The sequence below is a fragment of the Neoarius graeffei genome, chromosome 14 (assembly GCF_027579695.1).
Source record: "Neoarius graeffei isolate fNeoGra1 chromosome 14, fNeoGra1.pri, whole genome shotgun sequence".
In the NCBI taxonomy this organism is placed as follows: Eukaryota; Metazoa; Chordata; class Actinopteri; order Siluriformes; family Ariidae; genus Neoarius; species Neoarius graeffei.
The window spans coordinates 70,395,357-70,422,074 of record NC_083582.1 but is presented as its reverse complement, the minus strand read 5'-3'; the positions used below and the strand labels follow the sequence as shown (position 1 = coordinate 70,422,074).

The window sequence follows — 26,718 nt, the reverse complement described above, 5'->3', positions numbered from 1 at the left end:
CTTTCTGTGTGGAGTTTGCATGTTCTTCCCGTGTCTGCACGGGTTTGCTCCGGTTTCCCCCACAGTCCAAAGATATGCGGTTAGGTTAATATGGGACAGCCTTGGGCTGAGGTGCCCTTGAGCGAGTTATCTAATTCCCAACTGCTCCCCGGGCGCTGTTAGCATGACTGCCCACTGCTCTGGGTATGTGTGTGCTCATTGCTCACGTGCATGTGTGTGTGTTCACTGCTTCAGATGGGTTAAATGCAGAGAGGAAATTTCACAAGCATGTGATGAATCAAAGTTGTTGTTGTTCTTCTATAGAGGACTATATAGTGAGCGCATTGGTAAAATGAAAAATCGCTTTCGGACACTAGTCCGTCGCGCTGGTATTTACGTCATTACTGTTGCACAATTGAAACGTGCCAGATCAGTCGGCTGGTGGGTTTTCAAAATAGTAAATACATGCATGTGTTTTTGTGATAAATCCATATTATACTGAGCGCATTTCCAACATTCATCAATACAAAGTCCCTGCATCTTTCAGTTCTTTTTAAATCGAAGCTGAATACTGTCTTCTTTGCCGCTGCCTTTTATTAAATCAAATTTGAGACTTTTAATTTGATTTCTTTCAGCGCGACTGCAATGCATGATGGGATATATTGCTTTGGTTAGTGACCATCGTTGTACACTACTTTTTGTGATGCATTGTGGGATACTTTGAGTGCACTATATAGGGTGTAAATAATCCTCACTAAGGTTTCGGACAGCACTACAAAATGGCGTCCTCGCTATATAGTGCCCTATATAGTGAGTAGGGAGCGATTTCGGACACAGGGACAGTTTTGTTTTTATTGCATTTTGGAAAATATCCCAACTTCTGTCATTGTAAATTTGTTGTCATCATCTCATCTCATCTCATCTCATCATCTCTAGCCGCTTTATCCTGTTCTACAGGGTCGCAGGCAAGCTGGAGCCTATCCCAGCTGACTACGGGCGAAAGGCGGGGTACACCCTGGACAAGTCGCCAGGTCATCACAGGGCTGACACATAGGCCAAGTTTACATTAGACCGTATCTGTCTCGTCTTCTTCGCGGATGCACTGTCCATTTACATTAAAACGCCTGGAAACACCGGGAAACGGGAATCTGCCAGGGTCCACGTATTCCATCCAGATCGTGTCTGGTCCGGTGCTGTGTAAACATTGAGAATACGCGGATACGCTGTGCTGAGCTCTAGCTGGCATCGTCATTGGACAACGTCACTGTGATATCCACCTTCCTGATTCACTGGCGTTGGTCATGCCATGTTGGTCTTGCAAGTGGTAAGTGACGCGCATGCCTGATATGCACTAGGATCACACACACAGCAGCTCAGTCCCGAATCACTGCTCGTGCACTTCACTCGCGTGATCTGTGAGCTGCGCAGGGCCGGAGTGCGCACCCTCCAGAGGGCACTCGCTGTTCAGAGCGGAGTGATTTGGAGCGCAGGATGCCTGCGGAGCCGAGCGTATCCGTGTATTGGTGTTGCTGTGTGCACGCGAATCATGTATTGGCGTTGCTGTGTGCATGCTAATCGTTTTAAAAACATTAATCTGATGATCCGCTGATACGGTCTAATGTAAACCCCACCATAGACACAGACAACCATTCACACTCACATTCACACCTACGGTCAATTTAGAGTCACCAGTTAACCTAACCTGCATGTCTTTGGACTGTGGGGGAAACCGGAGCACCCGGAGGAAACCCATGCGGACACGGGGAGAACATGCAAACTCCGCACAGAAAGGCCCTCGCCGGCCACGGGGCTCGAACCCGGACCTTCTTGCTGTGAGACAACAGCGCTAACCGCTACACCACCGTGCTGCCCCCTGTTGTCATCATAAATGTTTTAGATTATTTTCATCATTAAATATGTGCGGAATCAAAGGCAGGATCTTTTCAATATGATGCTCACCTGTACACTCGCTAAACTGTTCCCTTACGTGTTCTCCGAATGCTAGGAAGGAGTTATACTTTATTTTCTGGGTTTTTTTTAACTTGACTATGCTGAAATGCATGGAGATTTAAAAAAAAAAATGCAGCACGATTCTCTCTAACACCTGCTTCCTGATTCTCCTTATGCACACCAGGGTGTCACAATTACATATGTATTTTTAGGCATGTCCTGGTGAGTGGTCAAGCAAGGAGAGAAAAAAAAAAAGAGAGAGAGAGGGGAAGATTTTTTGGTGAATGAGTAATCAGCTCTCTTCTTTCCACCTCCCTCTGCCCTCTATCAGTGTCCACTTGAGTAATTTGGGCAATTACATTCATCAGGAAGTGATTAGTGATCAGCGAAGTACTTGAAGTACCTGCCAATCTATTTCCTAAGAGAACAAAATGTTCAACAAGTGCTTCCTGTTTATGTAAATTGCACTGGTTCATCTGCTGCTTCGTTTTGTTCTGTCCCTGTCACACACAGGAAACTGTAGGCTTTTGTACATACAGGAAACCAAGTCAAAGAGTAATAACAGTAGAAATAAAATGATGCTAAGCACTCTTTTTTTTTTCCCTTTCTTACTTTTGCTTCTCCGTTTCATTATTCTATTTATGGAAAGGAAGAAAGAAAAGTCTCACTGTGCTTCACACTTAGCGAATGAACCCTTGGAGTCTTTTCCACAGTTGCCATAGGGGTCTCCGGCTGAATTCACCCTCTCGAAACAGATGCCTGGAGCTGGCTTTGCACCTACAACACACACACACACAGAAAGGCGCACCCATAAGCTTACAATTACTCCCTATAACCTTCACACTCTGTTTGTTAGAAACGTGACGTGAGTGTGAAATGTTTATTATATTGTGGAAAGTTAATTTTGTGATTGCGAGCATATTTTGCAATGTGACCCCAAACTTGACCACATGACGGTTCATTAAGTTCAATCAAATTTTAAAAGGTGACCCCAAACTCTCCAAGTTTCTCTTTGTATTACAGTTACAGTTGGGCGGCATGGTAGTGTAGTGTAGTGGTTAGCGCTGTTGCCTCACAGCAAGAAGGTTCTGGGTTCGAGCCCAGTAGCTGATGAGAGCCTTTCTGTGTGGAGTTTGCATGTTCTCCTTGTGTTTGTGTAGGTTTCCTCTACAGTCCAAGACATGCAGGTTAGGCTAATTATACCCCTTTTCCACCAAATCAGTTCCAGGGCTGGTTCAGTGCTGGTGCTGGTTCACAACTCGTTCAACTTGCGAGCCAGCTGAGAGCCAGTTTGCTTTTCCATAGCTCGCGGTGCTAAGGGAAGCCACGTCATTACGTCGCTGTATACGTCAGTTATGTCGCTATGTTTGCATAAACCTTGGCGCGAATATCAAAGCAAAAACAACATGGAAGAAGCAGCAGCAACAACAACAATAATAATAATGGATGACTTCGCGTTTGTACAGCTGCTGCTTCTCGTCGCTTAAAAATGGAGATCTTTCGCGGTCTTGTTATTATTGTCGGTCTTAACAACTCCGCCCCCCCGCTGACGTAAGCAGTTCTTTCCTCTGGCCCAGCAGAGAGTTGGTGCTAGCCTGGAACCGTTTTTTCTGGCCCCAGAGCCAGTTCTTTGTCAGTGGAAACAGAAAACCCGGTTCCAAACTAAGCACTGGGCCCGAACCAGCCCTGGAACTGCTTTGGTGGAAAAGGGGCATCAGAGGCTCTAAATTGACTGTGTGTGAATGGTTGTTTGTCTAATGTGTCAGTCCTGTGATGACCTGTTGACTTGTCCAGGGTGTACCCTGCCTCTCACCCATAGTCAGCTGGGATTGGATCCTGCAACCCTGCATAGGACAAGTGGTTACGGATAACGGATGGAAGTTTTTACACTTGTCTCAATACCATATCTACTTTTTCAAAACATTTACCATATCAGTGGCCGATTGGCCCTTTTCCACTGCATGGTACCGGTTCGAATTGACTCTACTCTACTCGCTTTTGGTATCAATAGTTCATTTTCCACTACAGCTAGTTGTCATAGCGACGCCGCATGAAATTGCTGTGACGTCATCTGAAATGCGACTCGCACAGGAAATTCTCAACGAAAACTGTGTGTGAAGTGAAGTGAAGTGTGTGTGTGTGTTTAGTACTTATCTGTAACTATTCATTCCATAATTATTTTATGGGGGGGGCGGGGCGGCACGGTGGTGTAGTGGTTAGCGCTGTCACCTCACAGCAAGAAGGTCCGGGTTCAAGCCCCGTGGCTGGTGAGGGCCTTTCTGTGCGGAGTTTGCATGTTCTCCCCGTGTCCGCGTGGGTTTCCTCCGGGTGCTCCGGTTTCCCCCACAGTCCAAAGACATGCAGGTTAGGTTAACTGGTGACTCTAAATTGACCGTAGGTGTGAATGTGAGTGTGAATGGTTGTCTGTGTCTATGTGTCAGCCCTGTGATGACCTGGCGACTTGTCCAGGGTGTACCCCGCCTTTCGCCCGTAGTCAGCTGGGATAGGCTCCAGCTTGCCTGCGACCCTGTAGAACAGGATAAAACGGCTAGAGATAATGAGATGAGATGAATTATTTTATGGACATAGTCTTTCCATTGTTGTTTTAGTGATTCTGTGGACATTGTTTAGGTTAGGAGGAATGGTATTTCATTCTTGATTGTCATTTTTTCCCCACACTTTCGTACAATAATAAAATCTTGAACATCTCGATTATTATTAATACTATGACTTACATGTGCACGTGTGTGTGAAATGGTGTTATGTCAACCTGAAGTTGGCACAGTTTGTAACACATTTTTTAAATTAAAAAAGTGCCGTCCAGACTGTCAGGATGTAACAGTAATGCCCAGGTCAGACGGCAGGCTGCAACTAGTTTTCAGCTACTTTTGTCTACTACCTGAGATAAAAAAAAAAAAAAATCGCAGGTACATGCAAGACAGGTCTTGCGTCGATGCATGACGACGCAGGTAATGGCAGAGTGTTGCAGAGGGTCTTTAGTAGAGGCAGGCTGACGCAAGTGGACCACGATCTGTTCACATTTCAGCTGTGATTCGCTTCCAATCAGTACAAATAGCAGGTTGAATAGCATGTAGAGGCAGGCGGTCGTGCAACGCTTGAGCGACCAATCGCAGGTTGAAAAAAGCATGATGGAGTCCAGAAACGCAGCCCCGCAAGGGGAAAGAGCTCTCAGTTCAAAAAACAGAGTTCAGAAGTTCAAAAGTTCAAAGTGCTTCCGCATTGGGAAAACAACGCGCTCACAGTCCCAATAAAAGCAAGGCCGGATTAACTATATGGGCCTGCGGCACAGTGCCCAGGGGCACTAACCACTCACAGCCAGTGGGGGGGGGGGGGGGGGGGGGGGGGGGGGGGGGCACCACATGACAGAAACTTTAAAATTATTTTTCGTGAATGTTTGTACACTTAAAATGGTTATACACTTGACATTGTTAAATAGTCATATATAATTCAATGTAAACACTAATTTCATAAGAACAACAACAATCATCATAATTCTGATTTCTGAGCAAGAGTGGCCTATGTGACCATTAACCCCCCTTTCCTCAACCTGTCAGTTGAGCCAGTCCACCTACGGTGAAATGTATCAATTTTTTAAAAACCGCGGTAGAAATGAAAAATGGACAGACATCAATTGAGTGGTTGTGCGAAGAGAAAATTAAAAAAATAAAAAGACTCCAGGCGTGTAGCTCAGTGGCGGCTGGTAGTCTTTCAAACAGGGGAGGCTGGTCGGTTACGATATTTCCAGATTTTAAAAGAAAAAACATCAATTTTGCCCATACTCTTGCCTCTGATCTGGCTGATTGTTGGCAGGGTCACAAACTGTGAAATAACAGGTTCTTTTGGCCCATTAGCCTACTGTCCAATATACATGATGGTGGTGTTGGGGGGGGGGTATATTTTAACATTTTATATTTTAAAATTGTGGCATGTTGTTTAAAAATTGATCATTATTGAAAGCAGCTCTTTGTCAGGAACCTCAGCAGTAGAGCTGGGTGCCACACATTTCATTCAATGACACTTTCCCTATATTTTACTTATTTTGACTGAGAAATGTTTTATTGACAATTTTGATAACCCTTCACTTTTAATCCAGGTTTGTAGTGTGAAATGTTCTCGGCTGTGTTTTTGTTTAAAAATGTTTTCCAAATTGTAGCTGTGTTTAATTCATATCCAGAGAAATATATATTCCAATATAATATCTCATCTCATCTCATTATCTCTAGCCGCTTTATCCTGTTCTACAGGGTCGCAGGCAAGCTGGAGCCTATCCCAGCTGACTACGGGCGAAAGGCGGGGTACACCCTGGACAAGTCGCCAGGTCATCACAGGGCTGACACATAGACACAGACAACCATTCACACTCACATTCACACCTACGCTCAATTTAGAGTCACCAGTTAACCTAACCTGCATGTCTTTGGACTGTGGGGGAAACCGGAGCACCCGGAGGAAACCCACGCGGACACGGGGAGAACATGCAAACTCCGCACAGAAAGGCCCTCGCCGGCCACGGGGCTCAAACCCAGGACCTTCTTGCCGTGAGGCGACAGCGCTAACCACTACACCACCGTGCCACCCCCCAATATAATATACTCAGCATAAACATTTTAAATAGATTCTATATTTTTGGTCCATCCATGACATATTACTAAAGTAGCCTATTTACTGTTGTTGATGTGGGTCACTTGCTGTTAGCCAATTCACTTTCTTGTACCAGGAGAGCTGAAAGGAACGAGTATTATTCCCTACCTTTTTCACCAAGTCAATTTGAGGCGTTGGTCTACCCTGCTCTTTAATTTTAATTTTTTCCTCGAAAGGAAGACTGGCAAATGGCTTCGCCAAAATTAAATCAGCAATGCTTGGCATCCGTGCGCAGCTTTCTTGCTAGCTGACTAGCCCCCTCAAGTTCAAGTTCAGTCACTCAAATAAACGAAATTTCTGGAACTAAGATAGCAAACTTGACAACACTATATTTACACTTTATTTACAGTGAAAATATATACAAACTAAAAAAGCTGGTAGAAACCGTATGTAATGAATGAAATCGAAATGTAAGCTGATCTCTTACAATACCCCACACCACTTGCGAATCCGCATGGGACTGAACTGAAATTCACCACTGCCTGTCTATATTTGAAACGAGCTGTCAATCAAAGAAAATATCCGGCCGCTTTCACCAATCACCAGTCTCCTCACGGAAACTGCCATGTCCCTCCCATGTGAGGCTGGGAGTCCGTAGGCGGGCATTTTCGCAGTATTTGTCCAATAATCGTCTTGCATTTTGAGATTGAAAAGCGCAGAGCTCCCAAATGCCATTGAAGTCCACTGAGGCTGGGCTGCATCGCGCTGTCACGAGGGGGAAAAACTCACGCACACATTAAAGTTATAAGGGAATGATTTCGCACTGTAGTGGGTTGAGCACATATATTTCTATGATTCTGGATCTGAAATAGCAATGTTATAAGGTCGGCTATAACATAAGGCTAGCGCAATTCATCCTACACGATGTTCGTCATTTTTAGAGGAGGCTGAGCCTCCCTCGTTGTCTTAGAGCAATTGCCCGTGGTGTAGCTGCAATTAAAAATGTTCCAGTGTTAGATCTTTTTTTTTATAAAAACATCGACAACTGCTGTCACTACCAGCGCTGAAGCCGAAGCTAGTGAAATCAGCGATGCTAGTGAGGGAGATGGCCCTGCTAGCACTAGCCGGGGAGATGCTACAACCACAGCCAGTGTTAGCCGAGGGGTCGGCGATGACGAGGATCCCCTTGAGGAAGATGGGAGCGAGGGAGACCCCGGGGAGGAGGATACAGTATGTGCGAAGCCACTTTAAGCCAGGTAGAGATCAGTTCACACCATGGTGACGAGAAGGAAGACGAGGGATGTTATTTGAATTTATATTTCGAATTGAGACATTTGAATATGTTGCCTAGATCGATGCTATTTTAATGGATACACATTTTGAATTGACACATTTGAATATGCTGTATTGTATATAGATGGATGCTGTTTAAATTGCTGATGCTGTTTGAATTGATACACGTTTTGAATTGAGACATTTTAATATGGATAGAATAGAGTATGGATGCTTTGAAGGTTTTTATTGAGACATACAAATATATGCTGCTCATTTTTGAATAAGACATTTCAATATGCCTACATGCATATCGTTGGTTGTTTTCAGTGAATTTGATGGGCTGATGTAGCCTACTTAATAAATTTTCAATGAGGAAGAATGACCTTGTTTATGTGTACTATTGTTTATGTATATGCTACTATTTTTGACAGCAAAGGGCAAGGTTTGTGAGTGTGTGCAGGAGGTTACTGAACGCGTGCGCGCAGGGTGGTGATGGTGGGGGGCACTTGAGGTATAGTGCCCAGGGGCACTAGCCTGGGCCCGCCCATCCTAAGTGTGACGCAACACGGGGGCCTGTTGCGAGCTTAGTCTGGCAAGGCAAGCTATCTCCAGCTCTTCCAAGCTCCCGAAAAATCAGGAGCCAATCAACTTTGAGCATCTCCAACGGCCCTGGGTAGAGGCGTGTTCAAGGCAGTGACGTAGTAGAACTGCGACTGGAAGCCATAGATTGTTTACAGAATCTATGCCATAAGCGCTTCATTCACTAGAAACATTACGAACATGGAGCAGCGGCAAGCCTTTGACACAGCGGTAGATGCTGTATTGAAAGCATTCAACGGGAAGTTCTCATTGAAAACGGAGCAAAGAGCAGCCCTGGAGGTATTTATCTTCTTCCTGTTACTCAAGCAGTTTCCGTCGCGTCACATACGTCAGAGGAAAGAGTGATGTGACTGGTTTAAGCTTCGTCACAGCCTTTTCTGGCTTCGACCAGTAGCAAACTGAGGCATTTCAGGGATGCGGGTCAACCACGCGCTTTGGGAAACGGTTGGGCTTAATATCTTTGCCAGACCAAATGCTCGCAGAGCTTTGAAGTTGCGTTAGCCAAACTACAGGGGCACCGCATTGGCTTAATACGGCACTGAATAAAAGATATCCACAGAAGAGTGAAATACTCCACAGCACGCAGCAGAGTAACAAAATAACAGAATACAAAAACCAGAGGAGAAAAAGGGGCGAAAAACCATATCCTGAGATGAAGACAATCCCGCGCTGAATGAATATCTGAGCGGTATAATATAGAGCTGCGGATGAGCTGATGAGAGACAGGTGTGCTGGCCACAGCGCGGGGAAAGCTTGGGGAAAACAAGGGAAAGATCGGATCAGGACCTAGATGTTCCCGGCTGGCTCGTGACAAGATTCAGCTTAAAAACTCTACATCTTGTAATACGTCTGACCATAATGAAGGATTTGACGCAAAACGCCTGTGTCCACCTGCAGTCGGTCGCCACCCGACCGATCGCAGGTCGCAGCATGCGTCTTTCTTTCTGCCGTCTGATCTGGGCATAACGGCATGAAAAGTGCCATCAGTTTACAAGCAGCAAAAAAGCCAAGCTGTATACACTCACCGGCCACTTTAATAGGAACTTGTTCTTGATTCTAAGATTCCTGTTCTTGGCTGCAGGACTGGAACCCAACGTGATCTTCTGCTGTTGCTTTTCTGCTCAGATGCTTTTCAGCTCACCACGGTTGTCCATCTGTCCATTTTTCCTCCGACCTCTCTTATCAACAAGGCGTTTGTTTCCACCCACAGAACTGTCGCTCAGTCACTCTCTCGATGTTTTTTTTGTTTCTCGCACCATTCTGTCTGTGTAAACTCTAGACACTGTTGTTGTGTGTGAAAACCCCAGGAGATCAGTAGTTTCTGAAATACTCAAACCAGCAGTCCATCTGGCTCAAACCAACACCCATGCCACAGTGAAAGAAAGTCACACTTTGAGATCACAATTTTTCCCATTCTGATGTTTGAACATCGTGAACATTAACCGAAGCTCTTGATTTGTATCTGCATGATTTGATGCATCGTGCTGCTGTCGAGGGATCGGCTGATTAGAGAACTGCGTAAAACTGCAGGTGGTCCTAATGGGTGTTCCTAATAAAGTGTCTGGTGAGTGTACCCTTACAAAAAAGAAGTTTATTCAAGTGTGCTTCTAGTATACCTCTTTTAAACTAAAAATAAGAGTATGCTTTCAGTTTACTTTTTATTTACTTATCAGAGATCTCATCTCATCTCATTATCTCTAGCCGCTTTATCCTGTTCTACAGGGTCGCAGGCAAGCTGGAGCCTATCCCAGCTGACTACGGGCGAAAGGCGGGGTACACCCTGGACAAGTCGCCAGGTCATCACAGGGCTGACACATAGACACAGACAACCATTCACACTCACATTCACACCTACGGTCAATTTAGAGTCATCAGTTAACCTAACCTGCATGTCTTTGGACTGTGGGGGAAACCGGTAGCCTGGGAAGCCAGACTAAATGTGAATATTTAGTTTGGCCTCGATCCGTAGACATTTCCGAAGCGGGTAGGAGGAACAAACCGCTGTCTTTCAAACTGTCTCTGTGCGTATAGGCCAACGCTCTGACCAATCAGCGCAACAGTGACTGTGACATAGTCAGAGCGACAGAAAGCAGTGGGGGAGGCCTTGAAATAAATAATTTTTCAAAATGCGTATTAATTAATAAACAGGTTCTAGATATTAAAAAGTTTGGAGATAATGACCACAAGTTTGGAGTCTGTACCACATACTTAACATACACTCTTATTTTTTTCAAGTGTTTTTCAAGGGTTTGCTTAAACTGTTTTTGAGAGTTTTTATTTAGTGGTGTTTGGTGAAATAATTTCCCTTAAATTTAAAATAATGGGAAAATAAGAAACAATCAAAAAGTAATGTTTCAAAGCTGTTTATTAATTCTTCGTACTGCACAAATTAGCCCCATCCTTTTGGCTACGAGCGGAGCCAGCTGGTAGATCAGACTTTTGCCATAGCCGGTCGGCAAAACAGCGAAAACGTCCTTCTTGAAAAGGAATGAGCGGAGAGCCTCTTCCTGCTCATGTTTCAACGAAAACTCCAAGTCTAATTCTTCTAAAACTGATTCCAAAGCGGAGTCAAACGTGCGCTGTTCACTAGCCTGTAGCCATCTTCCCTGTTGCGCTTTCTCCAGCGTCGCGCAGCCTTGTCGTCACTCCTGCAAAAGCCCGCCCAAAGAATCCAAACAAAATTATTGCGTTGTGATTGGCGGGCACGATTTGATGACTGCGGTGTTTTTGTTTATATGGTGCGAGGCTAGACCCACTCGCTAGGCAAAAAATATTTTTGGCCGCTAGGCCTAGTTTACTAGGCTAGGAAACCCACGCGGACAACATGCAAACTCCGCACAGAAAGGCCCTCGCCGGCCACGGTGCTCGAACCCGGACCTTCTTGCTGTGAGGCGACAGCGCTAACCACTACACCACCGTGCTGCCCTTCCTTATCAGAGATATACTTAATAAAGTTATACATTAGTATACTTGGCTTATACTGAAAAGTATATAGAAAAGTCGAAGTATATTAAGCTTATACTTCAACTTTTGATCAAGATATACTGAACAAAAGTGTAATAAAGTATTAAAATATTTGTGTCTTATGTTTAAGTGGACTTGCCCTGTAGTTGTGCTTATCCTTTTGATAGTAGCCTATAAAATACTTCTTTTTCACACATATTGGCTTCTTTGTGATATACAGCAGCATGTTTTAAATCCCATCTTTTAAACCTACATGTACCATATGTTTGTGGTCAGCTCTGGGGTGGAATACGAATAGTATATTTCCAATATGCTGTAAGGTATACTTTTATAAACTAAAAAGTGGACTAGAAGTGTGTAACGAGTAAACCAATAGTATATTTCCAGTTTACTACAAATCATACTACAGAGTAAACTAAAAAGTGGACTAAAAGTATAAAACAAGTAAACTCATAGTATATTTCCAGTACACTATGAAGTATGCTTTTGTAAACTAAAGAGTGGACTACAAGTACAGAACTAGTAAACTATTCATATATAAGTTTGCTTGTGGTATACTTACAGTACAAAATAAAAAATACTAGTTGTATACTCAGAGTTTACTTCTCTTAGACTTAAAGTATACTTTTTATAAACTAAAAGTGGGCCAGTTTAGTCCCAAGAAGTATTAGATTAGTTTACTTACAAGTATACTGTAAGTAGTAAGTAGCTGGTAGTCTTTCAAACAGGGGAGGCTGGTCGATTACGATATTTCCAGATTTTAAAAGAAAAAACACATCAATTTTGCCCATACTCTTGCCTCTGATTGTTGGCAGGGTCACAAACTGTGAAATAACAGGTTCTTTTGGCCCATTAGCCTACTGTCCAATATACATGATGGTGGTGTTGGGGGGTATATTTTAACATTTTATATTTTAAAATTGTGGCATGTTGTTTAAAAATTGATCATTATTGAAAGCAGCTCTTTGTCAGGAACCTCAGCAGTAACAGCAGAGTGTTCTGGAATAGGCACAAGCACTGACCTTGGGGAGCCAAACATAGAGCTGGGTGCCACACATTTCAATGACACTTTCCCTATATTTTACTTATTTTGACTGAGAAATGTTTTATTGACAATTTTGATAACCCTTCACTTTTAATCCAGGTCTGTAGTGTGAAATGTTCTCGGCTGTGTTTTTGTTTAAAAATGTTTTCCAAATTGTAGCTGTGTTTAATTCATATCCAGAGAAATATATATTCCAAGATAACATACTCAGCATAAACATTTTAAATAGATTCTATATTTTTGGTCCATCCATGACATATTACTAAAGTAGCCTATTTACTGTTGTTGATGTGGGTCACTTGCTGTTAGCCAATTCACTTTCTCGGACCAGGAGAGCTGAAAGGAACGAGTATTATTCCCTACCTTTTTCACCAAGTCAGTTTGAGGCGTTGGTCTACCCTGCTCTTTAATTTTAATTTTTTCCTCGAAAGGAAGACTGGCAAATGGCTTCGCCAAAATTAAATCAGCAATGCTTGGCATCCATGCGCAGCTTTCTTGCTAGCTGACTAGCCCCCTCAAGTTCAAGTTCAGTCACTCAAGTAAACGAAATTTCTGGAACTAAGATAGCAAACTTGACAACACTATATTTACACTTTATTTACAGTGAAAATATATACAAACTAAAAAAGCTGGTAGAAACCGTATGTAATGAATGAAATCGAAATGTAAGCCGATCTCTTACAATACACCACAGCACTTGCGAATCCACATGGGACTGAACTGAGATTCACCGCTGCCTGTCTATATTTGAAACGAGCTGTCAATCAAAGAAAATATCCGTCCGCTTTCACCAATCACCAGTCTCCTTGCGGAAACTGCCATGTCCCTCCCATGTGAGGCTGGGAGTCCGTGGGCGAGCATTTTCGCAGTATTTGTCCAATAATCATCTTGCATTTTGATATTGAAAAGCGCAGAGCTCCCAAATGCCATTGAAGTCCACTGAGGCTGGGCTGCATCGCGCTGTCACGGGGGGGAAAAACTCACGCGCACATTAGGCGAACTGGGGAAAGTTATAACGGAATGATTTCGCATTGTAATTGGGTTGAGCACATATATTTCTATGATTCTGGATCTGAAATAGCAATGTTATAAGGTCGGCTATAACATAAGCCCAGCGCAATTCATCCTACACGATGTTCGTCATTTTTAGAAGAGGCTGAGCCTCCCTCGTTGTCTTAGAGCAATCGCCCATGGTAAGCTGATCTCTTACAATACACCACAGCACTTGCGAATCCGCATGGGACTGCACTGAGATTCACCACTGCCTGTCTATATTTGAAACAAGCTGTCAATCAAAGAAAATATCCAGCCGCTTTCACCAATCACCAGTCTCCTTGCGGAAAGCTTTGCCATGTCCCTCCCACTGTGAGGCTGGGAGCCCAGTGGGCGGGCATTTTCGCAGTATTTGTCCAATAATCGTCTTGCATTTTGATATTGACAAGCGCATAGCTCCCAAATGCCATTCAAGTCCACTGAGGCTGGGAGTCCGTGAGACTCCGTGGGCGGGCGTTTTCGCAGTATTTGTCCAATAACCGTCTTGCATTTTGAGATTGAAAAGCGCATAGCTCCCAAATGCCATTGAAGTCCACTGAGGCTGGGCTGCATCGCGCTGTCACGGGGTGGAAAACTCACGCGCACATTAGGTGAACTGGGGAAAGTTATAACGGAATGATTTCGCACTGTAGTTGGGTTGAGCACATATATTTCTATGATTCTGGATCTGAAATAGCAATGTTATAAGGTCGGCTATAACATAAGCCTAGCGCAATTCATCCTACACGATGTTCGTCATTTTTAGAGGAGGCTGAGCCTCCCTCGTTGTCTTAGAGCAATCGCCCGTGCTCTAAGTACATTGATATCAGTATACTTGGTGCACAAAAGTATACGTAAGGAAATCTACTTTAACGTTAATTAAGTATACTTAATAAAATGAACTTGATGTATACTTCTTTTTGATAAGCGTATATTTAGGCACTGCCTGAAAGCAGAGCTCCCAGTGAGTGTAAAATGTGTTTGTAAATCATCCCGTGTTATTTTTTAAAAAGCAAATTTAAAAAAATAAATTATAAATAAATAAATAAATAAATAATAAGCCTTTATTTGTCACATGCACACTCAAGCATCGGATCCAAACCCATCTATCTTATGTAAATAAAGATACAGATTTCGTTATCCGGTGGTCAAGTGTTGATGATATATGTTGCCTTGGAATTATGATTTCGTCTATGTTAGTAAAAGTGAGGGTCTCGAATGGTTTCTGATGAAAGCAGGAGTCTTTGGTCTGTGGCTTGCTTTAATATGTTTACTGACTACACAGATCAAAAGCAGAGTGTGTGTACACTCATCAGTTTTACCAACAGAGGGTTCGGCAAAATATCAGTACAGGCTGGCTAACTTTAAATGAGTTACCCGCAGCAAAACTTTCCCCAAATTAAATATGCCAAGCAGGGATGTGAACCTACATTTACTGATTTTAAGCCCTGTGTGTTCACCATTACACCATGGCTTTGTTTTTCTGCTTGTAAACTATTTGCATTTTTTATGCAATCATGCTTCTGCACATGCACAGCAGAAAACTCTCTCATTGAATATTCGCCTCAGCGCTGACGTGTGATGTCATGTTGTCTGGACAACCGTGCAATATCGTAAACCATATTCAACGCTCATTCTCCACTGGGTAGAGTGATGCAATACACGTACGTAGGATAAGAAGAAACCTTTATTATTCGTCACATGCACACTTCAAGCACAGTGAAATGCATCCTCTGCATTTAACCCATCTGAAGCAGTGAACACATGCACACACACACACTCAGAGCAGTGGGCAGCCACACCAGAGCACCCGGGGAGCAGTCAGGGGTTCGGTACCTTGCTCAAGGGCACCTCAGCCCAAGGCCGCCCCACGTTAACCTAACTGCATGTCTTTGGACTGTGGGGGAAACCGGAGCACCCGGAGGAAACCCACGCAGACACGGGGAGAACATGCAAACTCCACACAGAAAGACCCTCGCCGGCCGCTGGGTTCGAACCCAGAACCTTCTTGCTGTGAGGCGACCGTGCTTACCACTACACCACCGTGCCGCCCCATAAGCTATATGCTAACAATATTGCATGCTATCAAACCCAATGAATGAAACCTGCTAGAAGGGAATAGAACACGTTTTTATTCCATCGAAAAAGTGTCCTGTATGGATAATAATCACTGACAGTCACTGAGCCTGAGGTGGATAACTGTTTGAGTATAAATACACAGGTGATTATTAAAAAAAAAAATCATATTTAAAAAAATCATTTATTTCAATTTTCAAAAGTGGCATGCAAATGTAATAAAGGCGCGGCACAGACTTGTGTCACTTATCTACGCCGAGTCACATAAAATACTTTGTTTTGAAATCGATAAAATAAATCACAATCCCAGCTTACCTTTGAATAGTTTTAGACCAAACTTCGTAGCATCTTTAGTGCTTTTAGAAGCAGTATTTTCTTTCATCATTTGTAATTCTTCCTCACTTACAGTGACACAGCGCTTGGCGCCATTTTGCAGAGTGATTATTGAGAACTACAGTGCCTTGAAAAAGTATTCATACCCTTGAACTTTTTCACATTTTTCCACCTTACAACCACGAACTTAAAAGTTTTTTATTGAGATTTTATGTGATAGACCAACACAGAGTAGCACATAATTGTGAAGTGAAACGAAAATAATAAATGGTCTTCAAAATTTTAAACAAATACAAATCTGAAAAATGTGGTGTGCATTAGTATTCAGCCCCCCTGTACTCTGATACCTCCAAATACAATCCAGTGCAATCAATTGCCTTCAGAAGTCATCTAATTAGTTAATAGAGTCCTACTGTGTGTAATTTACTCTCAGCATAAATACACTTGTTCTGTGAAGGCCTCAGTGGTTTGTTAGAGAACACTGAAGAACAAACAGCATCATGAAGACCAAAGAACTCACCAGACAGGTCAGGGATAAAGTTCTGGAGAAGTTTAAAGCAGGGTTAGGTTATAAAAAAATTATCCCAAGCTCTGAACATCTCAAGAAGCACTGTTCAATCCATCATTCAAAAATGGAAAAAGTATGGCACAACTGCAAACCTACCAAGACATGGCCGTCCACCTAAACTGACAGAGCGAGCAAGGAGAGCACTGGTCAGAGAAGCAGCCGAGAGGCCCATGATCACTCTGGAGGAGCTGCAGAAATCCACAGCTCAGGTGGGAGAATCTGTGCACAGGACAACTATAAGTCGTACACTCCACTAATCTGGCCTTTTTGGAAGAGTGGCAAGAAGAAAGCCATTGTTGAAAGACAGGCATAAGAAGCCATGTAGGGGACACAGCAAACATGTGGAAGAAGGTGCTTTGGTCAGATGAGACCAAAGTTGAACTTTTTGGCCTAAATGCAAAGCGCTATGTGTGGCGGAAAACTAACACTGCTCATCACCCTGCACACACCATCCCCACTGTGAAACATGGTGGTGGCAGCATCATGCTATGGGGATGCTTTTCTTCAGCAGGGACAGGGAAGCTGGTCAGAGTTGATGGGAAGATGGATGGAGCTAAATACAGGGCAATCCTGGAAGAAAACCTGTTGGAGGCTGCAAAAGACTTGAGACTGGGAAGGAGATTCACCTTCCAGCAAGACAATGACCCTAAACATACAGCCAGAGCTACAATGGAATGGTTTAGATCAAAGAATATTCATGTGTTAGAATGGCCCAGTCAAAGTCCAGACCTAAATCCCACTGAGCATCTGTGGCAAGACTTGAAAATTGCTGTTCACAGACGCTCTCCATCCAATCTGGCTGAGCTTGAGCTATTTTGCAAAGAAGAATGGGCAAAAATGTCAGTGTCTAGATGTGCAAAGCTGGTAGAGACATACCACAAAAGACTTGCAGCTGTAATTGCAGCAAAAGGTGGCTCTACAAAGTATTGACGCAGGAGGGCTGAATACTAATGCACATCACATTTTTCAGCTTTTTATTTGCTTACAATTTTGAAGACCATTTATCACTTTCATTTCACTTCACAATTATGTGCTACTCTGTGTTGGTCTATCACATAAAATCTCAATAAAAAACTTTTAAGTTCGTGGTTGTAAGGTGGAAAAATGTGAAAAAGTTCAAGGGGTATGAAAACTTTTTCAAGGCACTGTAGTTCGAATTTCTCGACTAATCAGCGCACGCAATTTCCTATAATCGCCCCCATATTTATACTAAAATGTATGAACAATGCTGCACTGAATTTTTGCTGCCATTATCAAATTTTCCTGTAATTATTTCTACGCTGGTTTCTCAAGCACCACAATTTCCGTAAAGAAAACTAGACATCGGTGAGTAAACATATTTACTTTGGGGTTTTTAGTAATAAAAACTGAAAGCTCTGTTCACATGAAAACAGAATTGAAGTGTGTGTGTGACCATGCTTAAAGTAAGAAAGGAAAGTTATTGCACTCAGCACAGACAGTACACGCTTTCAGTTCACATGGAGATGTAAAGATAGTGTACCTTTTAAAATTATTTTTATGTCTCCAGAGAACAGAAAAGCATTTGATGAGAGATCGCAAGCTCAAATCCTGATGATGCCACAGCCATCAGTGGCCAGGACACCAAGAGAGCAAAATTGGCCATGCTTTCAGGGAGGGAGGGAGGGAGGGATGGCGTACACTCTCTCTCCCCTGTCAATCACAGCAACACTGGCCCATCACGATCATCTGTGAAGTCATGTATGCCAAAGAGATTCATCAATCATCATGTTGTACGGTGCTATGACTCACCCTGACCCCAGAGTGTGATGCACTGTTGCTCATGCGTTTGGCAGATGCCATTGTAGCAGTGTCCGTCCACACCGTGACACGTGTGACCGTCATGCAGGTAGACATTAGAGGGACAGTGAGGGTCAGAACCTGTACAGAACTCTGGCAGATCACAGGAATTAGTGGACTCTCTGCACAGTGTACCTGCAGGCTTCAGCTGAAACACAAACACACAAACACACACAGTTAGTGATTACTGTCACACATCATGAGACAAGGTAACTCCATTTGTCTTTTCAAATGGAGCATGTGTAAGCAATAAAGCAGTAAAGATCAATAAAAAGACAACAAAAGTAAAGCTTTTAAGACAGTACCGTATTTTCCGGACTATACGTCGCTCCGGAGTTTAAGTCGCATCAGCCAAAAAATGCATTATGAAAACGAAAAAAACATATATACGTCGCACCGGACTATAAGTCGCACTTTTTTGAAGGGTTATTCTATCCATAGAATCTGTGATTGTATCTGATAAGCGGCGCGTGGTTACTGCGCGACTGCATTGTTTATTTAATAAACGAACAGCTGAGCAGTGATAACGCGCCCTTTGCCCTGTAAGTAGCCTAGTCTGATTATTTTAAATATCTACTACTATCTTTAATACTATCACTATCGTTATTACTAATAGCCTATATTATTATTATAACTAATATTAGTAGCCTATTACTGATGCATTAATCAGTTTGCTTTTAGAATATTTTTACCGGTAGGGCTTATTATCGCCCCATGGCTCTTTCATCTGTGTTATTAAAGCTGTAGTCATCATCGAGGAGTGTCATTCTTCATTTTTGTCGAATTTTATTTCATCAAATCAGAGGTCAAGTAGGCTATAGGTATATCATCTCCAAAGACAGGTACGGTAGTAAAAACAACCGCCTAGTGAAAAAAAACAACAACAACAACCGCTTTTAAATCCCCTACTTAAATCCTTAAAATGAGTCATTTAACTCATGTCTTGTGTGATCTGATCTCCAATGGTGAAATAAACCGGTTGTGATGAGTACAGTCTGTTATTTTAGAAGATAAATGTAATATATAATTTAATATATAGACTAATAAAAATTAATATTTTATAATATAATATCACGACATATTACTGTCTGTAACTGTTTGTCACTAAAGCGTTTTCTAAGATCATAATGTCTGATATTATTATTATTATTATTATTATTATTATACACACACAATAAGCGCATGTGCGTAAAGTTATAGTAAACCATCCCCCGCCTTTTTTTTTTTTTTTTTGAGTCGCCGGACCCACCCACCTCCTGCGTTCTGGGACCTCCCACTTCACAAATTAAGCACTGCCTAAAATCACTACATAACTTATTTAAATAACTATAGGCCTATCATTAATAATAAAACACAGGTCAATCAAGTTTATCAAGCTGATGATTTCACTCCAAATCAGCAAATCCATTGAATTCCTCATCCTCGGTGTCGCTTCTGAACAACTCTGCCTCCAGCGGCAGATGAAGCGCCGTTTCCTCTTCTTCTGCGTGGCTGTCGTCAGACTCAGCATCAGCTCCAGTTATTCCGCGGTGAAAAAAAACAAACAAACATATATACGTCGCACCGGAGTATAAGTCGCATGGCCAGCCGAACCATGAAAAAAAGTGCGACTTATAGTCCGAAAAATACGGTAATAAATCATTGTGTTTTGTGTGTGTGTGTGTGTGAGAGAGAGAGAGAGAGTGTGTGTTACCTGACAGTCTTCACAACACTGGCCATGTGCACACACTGCATTCAACTTCAAAGTGCATGAACTGGCATTACAGCATGGGTTCATACATTCCTACAGTGACAGAATAATAACAACAGGAAGAGAAAAGCAGAATTGGGAAGTGAATGAAACAGAAAATGGAAAGAAAATCTATATACTGAAATCCGTAGACACACTTGTACCCCTCTTGCCCCTAATGCAAACAAGGTGCTTGCGCTGATTCAGAGCTGGTTCAACTTGTGCACCTTCTAAGAGCCGGTTTACTTTTCCACTGGCTAGAGAGCCACCACAGAGCCATGTCATTAAGTACATCTCCGCTATATATGTTTGTGAAGCTTCTCAGTCATCCAGGTCATAGTAAACCGTGGGTGCTAAAGAAGGCAACTGGACTTGCTTGAAATCCTTGAAGACGTTTCACCTCTCATCCGAAAGGCTTCTTCAGTTCTGTCTGACTAGCGGGGAGTTCCAGGTATTTATGCTCTAGTGGATCAAAAGCAACCCTAAGGAGAGTCCTTGAGGTCCCTGAGTTATTGAGTCATCCTGTAGATGTTAGGGTTACTGGGGGCCGGGTGTGAACTGTATTAGCAGCCTAGAGAGAGTCGTTAGGGTGATCTGTGGGTTGTTGGCTCTCTTTGCCATCATGTGAGTCACTCACTACGTTTACATGCACATAGAGAGAATCGAATTTCTGCCGTTGCTCGACTGAAATCGAAGTTCAAAATGCCAACCTTAATTCGGCTGAAATTGAACCGAACTTGATTTCTCGGAATCGAGCTACACGACCTAGTTTATGCGATTTCTGCCGAGCTACTTTGTGCATGTATACCCTATCGAGCTAGTTGTCGAGCTACTTCCGGAAGTGACGAGTGACGAGACCACAAGCGGGAAACACAACAGCCTCGGTCGGCATGACAACAGTAGTAGCGAGCAGCAGAAGAGGTCAGGAGGAACAAACGAAGAAGAGAAAATGGTGATGTAGAGCTCTCTGAAGTGTGGGTGGAGCACAGAGGACGGCAGGACAAAGCTTCTGGTACTAATAGGCTTTTTATTGTCAGACTTTTCAGTTTAACAGCCTACTTTTATTCTTGAGAGAAGCGCGCGCGCTGTGTTCTAGTCCCGGGATGAGCTTTCCCCTCTGCTCTCCCTCTGCCTCCTTAAATAGGGCGCGGTTACTGGGAAGACACACAAACACAGGTTAATTACCGTCAGGTGTACCGTCGTTCTGCCACTCACCTTCCCTGGCTCCGCCCTCCTGTCACAGACCGGCGCTTGACCACGCCCCCACTGGCACAGGCAAGCAGAAACGTGCACTTCTGGAGCAATGAGGAGACAGAGTTCATGCTCATTCAGCTTAAGGAGTTGAATATATTAAAATTCATGGACGGGAGAAAAACGCGCAATGGAGAACACGGAACTGATAACTTTGTTTACACTCTTGAATAGCTCTTCTTCATGACGACAACCGGAAGTGTACCAACACGATGGGGCGTGTAGCGCCACCTGTGGCTCGGGTGCACAATGCACCTCACACAATAGCCCGATTTCATTGTGTGCATGTAGGATTGGATTTCTCTGGCACCCTGCTGGGACCTTCAGCTCGATTACCGACAGCAGCTCGATTTGGATGTGCATGTAAACGTAGTCACTGCAGTCAGCTGAGTCTTGGTGTGGATGTGTATTCAGTTTTCTGGGAAGTGTATGAGATGAGATCGGATGAGAGGTGAAACGTCTTTAAGTTGCCTTCTTTAGCACCTACGGTCTGCTATATACGTCTCCACTAGTACCGCTAGCACCAAGCACAACAACAATGACGGACTACACAGTCTCTTTTTCTCCAGCAGACTACACATTACAATAGCTCTGTTGCAAACTTTTAGTTCGTCTTGTTGGTCAGGGTAATCCCACCCCTAGCAAGAACCATCCTGTAGGTGTTAGGGTCACTGGGGGCCGGGTGTGAACGGTGTTAGCAGCCTAGAGAGTCGTTAGGGTGATCTGTGGGTCGTTGGCTCTGTCTGCCATCATGTGAATCATTGAAGTCAGCTGAGTCTTGGGCCCTGTTTACATTATTTCGAATCAGCGGATCATCAGATTAACATTTTTAGAACGATTTGCGTACACACACAAAATTTCTGTGCCCGCAACAAAACCGTTCCCCGTGCACACAGCAACGCCAATACACAAATACGCTAATCACATGACTAATTAGACGGCACGTCACATGATCCCAGTGCATATCGGGCATGCGCAAGTCACTCACCACTTGCAAGCACATAAAGTGTGTGAGAGATTGAGTGAGCGAGTGAGAGAGAGTGAGCAAGAGCGTGTGAGAGAGAGGAGAGAGAGAGAAAGAGAGAGCAAGCGAGCGAGAGTGAGTGAGAGAGCATAAGAATCAAAATTTGAAGTTCTTTATGAAAATCAGGGACGCCGTGTCATTGGGACTAAAGAGGAGAAGGTTTTTCAGCAGTTGCGTCACATGACCAACGTGGCATGACCAACGCCAGCGAATCAGGAAGGTGGATGTCACAGTGACGTTGTCCAATGACGACGTCAGCTAGAGCTCAGCACTGCGTATCCTCCTTCCTCAATGTTTACACAGCACCGGATCAGATACGTACTGGGTTGAATACGTGGGCCCTGGCGGATTCAAACTGTTCCGCCTGTGGAGTCGTTTCCGGGTGTTTTAATGTGCACGGACAGTGCATCCACAACGACAACGATACGGATACGGTCTAATGTAAACACCACCTTGGTGTGGATGTGTATTCAGTTTTCTGGGAAGTGTACCAAGGACTGCATTGTAGGTGGCTGATAAGTGGTGTCTCAGACCACATCTGGTCAGCGATGGACTGAATACACATCCACACCAAAACTTAGCTGACTTCAATGACTCGCATGATGGCAGAGAGAGTCAATGACCCACAGATCACCCTAATGAGTCTCTAGGCTGCTAACACCGTTCACACCCGGCCCCCAGTGACCCTAACACCTACAGGATGACTCAACGACCTCAATGACTCTCTTAGGCTACGTTTACATTAGACCGTATCTGTCTCGTTTTCTTCGCGGATGCACTGTCCGTTTACATTAAATCGCCTGGAAATGCCGGGACACGGGAATCCGCCAGCGTCCACGTATTTAATCCAGATCGTGTCAGCTCCGGTGCTGTGTAAACATTCAGAATACGCGTATACGCTGTGCTGATCTCTAGCTGGCGTCTCATTGGACAACGTCACTGTGACATCCACCTTCCTGATTCGCTGGCGTTGGTCATGTGACGCGACTGCTGAAAAACGGCGCGGACTTCCGCCTTGTATCACCTTTCATTAAAGAGTATAAAAGTATGAAAATACTGCAAATACTGATGCAAATACTGCCCATTGTGTAGTTATGATGGTCTTTAGGCTTGCCATCCTTCCACTTGCAAGTGGTAAGTGATATGCGCTGGGATCACACACACAGCAGCTCAGTCCCGAATCACAGCTTGTGCACTTCACTCGCGCGCTCTGTGAGCTGCGCAAGGCCGGAGTGCGCACCCTCCAGAGGGCACTCGCTGTTCAGGGCGGAGTGATTTGGAGCGCAGGATGCCTGCGGAGCCGAGCGTATCCGTGTATTGGTGTTGCTGTGTGCACGCGAATCGTGTATTGGTGTTGCTGTGTGCACACTAATCGTTTTAAAAACGTTAATCTGATGATCCGCTGATACGGTCTAATGTAAACATGGGCTTAGGGTTGCTTTTGGTCCACTAGAGGATAAATACCTGGAACTCCCCACTAGTCAGACAGAACTGAAAAAACCTTTCGCATGAGAGGTGAAACATCTTCAAGGATTTCAAGCAAGTCCAGTTGCCTTCTTTAGCACTTATGGTCTGCTATATACGTCTCCACTAGTACCACTAGCACCAAGCACAACAACAATGACAGACTACACAGTCTCTTTTTCTCCAGCAGACTACACGTTACAATAGCTCTGTTGTAAACTTTTAGTTCATCTTGTTGGTCAGGATAATTCCACCCCTAGCACCTCATGCAAGCGGTATTTGTTTCTAGACCATTACATTAATGTCATTTAGCAGACACTCTTATCCAGAGTGAGATACACCAGGAGCAGCTGGGGGTTCCCCTTTCTTAAAGGCACTTCAGCCATTCCTGCTGATCCAAGGAATCAAACCGGAAACGTTTTGGTCCCAAAGCTGCGCCTCTAACCATTAGGCCATGGCTTCCCCCAGGAAAATGTTAGTGCTGCTCTGAAACCAGCTTTTCTGACTGAGAGTCGATTATTTGACTGTTGAAATGTGAGGAACTTGTTTGAGATTAGGCTCCAAATCGGCCCTGGAACTGCCTTGGTGGAAAAGGGGTATCAGAGAATCCAAACTGGATTTTTCTTAAAGATAGACTGCCTTTCGGATTTTTCAAGCGTAGGCCATAATAAGAATTTTCCCCGACACCCAATTATTTTTGTTTACTGGATTAAAACCTACTGAATTTGAATCACAGACTTCCAATTTTATTATTTTTTTTAAATAGAGCAGTTAATGAATTTAAGGCCACGTGGCCCTAAATTCTCCACTATTTTTTCCTGCTTCACCATGACCCAATTCAAGATACTACGTAATGCATGACGTGGTGGGCTTTCCCCATTCGCACAAGGCATTGTGGGATACAAATTTGAAACAGGAGAGAAAAATGGAGGACATGAGTGTGCAAATGAAACATGAAAGACCGACTACAGTAACGGAAAGCGAGGAGAAAAGACGTTATGTTATATACGAAGGAAAGGAAACGCAGGACCAAACTAATAAATATCGGCGCTCAGCGAGCACCTCGGTTCGCAACCTTTGTCTTTGGGAACCTCTTGTCCTGCATGTTTTAGTGTTTTCCCTGCTCTAACACATGTCTCCGAGCAGGGAAATGTGCAGGACGGGACGGGAACCTGTGATTTAGTCTATACATCCTCAACTCCATTATCCTCAAATCCTTTGTTTCACAGAATCATAAAAAGTTCCACCATCATTCAAAGTCTATAATTTAAAAAAAAAATGCACTCAAGGTTTTATATTTGTTTTCCCTATCAGTAAGGATTCCAGAGAGAACCCTTTCACTGAACATTTAACTACAAATAATAACACTTGAGGAACCCTTTTTGTTTTCCTTAAAGTGCTTCCTATGTGGAAGTCATTTGGAGCACATGGTACCAATCAAAGCAGGGTTCTCATTTACTGTACTCTGTGTTCGAGTCCAAAATCCATCCAAACTGGGACTGGCTTTGAGGCTCAAAACAATGCAACTATAAAGACATTCACATAAAAAATAAGACGCAAATAAAAATAGGACTAGACAAATAGAAAGAAAAATGGGGGTTCTCATGGGTCCTTTGAGTGTTTTACACTTCTAGCTTTCCAAATGGTTTCTACTTAGAACCTTGTCTGAAAGGAAACACCTCTGTTGAATGGTTTTCATTGGAACCTCAAAGGATTCTTCTGAGAGGGACAAACAAAACAACTCTACAGCCTCAGAAGCAGACGTAACACACTGAACTTTTCCTTGTCGTTGGGGTGGGACTATCAAGGGGACATCTTTTGTACCTTAATAAAGATCTTTTACCTTTAAAATGATTGAAGACTGACCTTAAGCACCAATGAGGAGGTATGTTTTTATTTATTTTACAGTTATTCCACGAAATTGAGTCGTACATGAGCTGATAGCCGACGAGGTGCGTAGCACCGAGTTAGCTATAAGCCATGTGCGACGAGATTGAGTGGAACAACTGTTTTATTCTATCCACATTCCCTGGATTTTGAGAAACAGAGCATTTTTATTTTCTTTTTTTTTGTAAATGTGATAAACAAAAACTTTATACAAAACGTCCAACAAAATCATTTCTGTTTAGAATCTAAACAAACCGGCGACGTGACAGGAGCAATTTGTGAAAAATGCTATAATAATAATTCTTGAAAAAACAAAAATATACGTTCTTACCATCAAATACTTTCATCCCATGTTTTATTGCTTTTTTTGTATTTTGGGGGGGTTTTCTTCTCCTTCAGGTTTTTTTTTTTGGTGGTTGGCAAACCAACATAAAGGTGCATTACCACCACTGACTGGGCTGGAGGGTGGAACAGGAGATATTGGGGCAAAAAAAAAACTATATTCTTTTAGCTATTTCTGTTTCTTTTAAAGGTCCCATGGCATGGTGGTTTGTTGATGCTTTAAACGGGCTCGTGGAGGTTTCCGGATGTTATATCCGCAGCCTTTCTCGAAATGAACCCTCGGCACGTAAATATAGCCTCCTGGGAGAAAGCCCCATTTCAGTGCTTTTCCCAGTGCGTCGTTTTGCTAATGAGAAGCAGGAGGCGGGGAAGGGTAGAGGGTGGGGGCGGGCCATGGGGGGAGGGGGAGGGGCTTGACCAAGCTGCGGCCATGCTAGCTGTGTGTGAACAGTAGCAATGGCAATACTGATACTGATCTACATACTGACAGAAAATTATGGGGACACAAAAATAAATATGAGAAATACATAACATAAGAATAAATGACCACTAATCAGGTTCCTTCACAAGTCTAAATAAGGGAGTGGGAAAATGTGTGTACAACACTAGTAGTATAGTATAGTAGTATAGTGTTTGCATGCACACACATACTCGCTGCCATCAGCGCCTGTAGCCACGCTGCTAAGACAAAACCCCGTTCTCCCTCGGACTCCTTTCGTAAACTCAACGTGACACAGAGAACAGAGAGTGAAAGTGTTCAGAGTGGTAGTTTACGAACG

General features: G+C 43.4%; 1 protein-coding gene across 1 annotated transcript in view; it reads right to left on the bottom strand.

Annotated features, from left to right (window-relative positions):
• The window catches only part of LOC132898574 (disintegrin and metalloproteinase domain-containing protein 12-like), a 326,512-nt gene that overhangs the window by 68,387 nt on the left and 231,407 nt on the right, over positions 1 to 26,718 (bottom strand). Inside the window, exons 13-15 of the mRNA XM_060940283.1 lie at positions 19,936 to 20,025; positions 18,195 to 18,390; positions 2,598 to 2,706 (exon numbers count right to left, since the gene is read on the bottom strand). Of these exons, the coding sequence (XP_060796266.1) occupies positions 2,598 to 2,706; positions 18,195 to 18,390; positions 19,936 to 20,025 (395 nt within the window). The remainder of the gene's footprint in view (positions 1 to 2,597; positions 2,707 to 18,194; positions 18,391 to 19,935; positions 20,026 to 26,718) is intronic.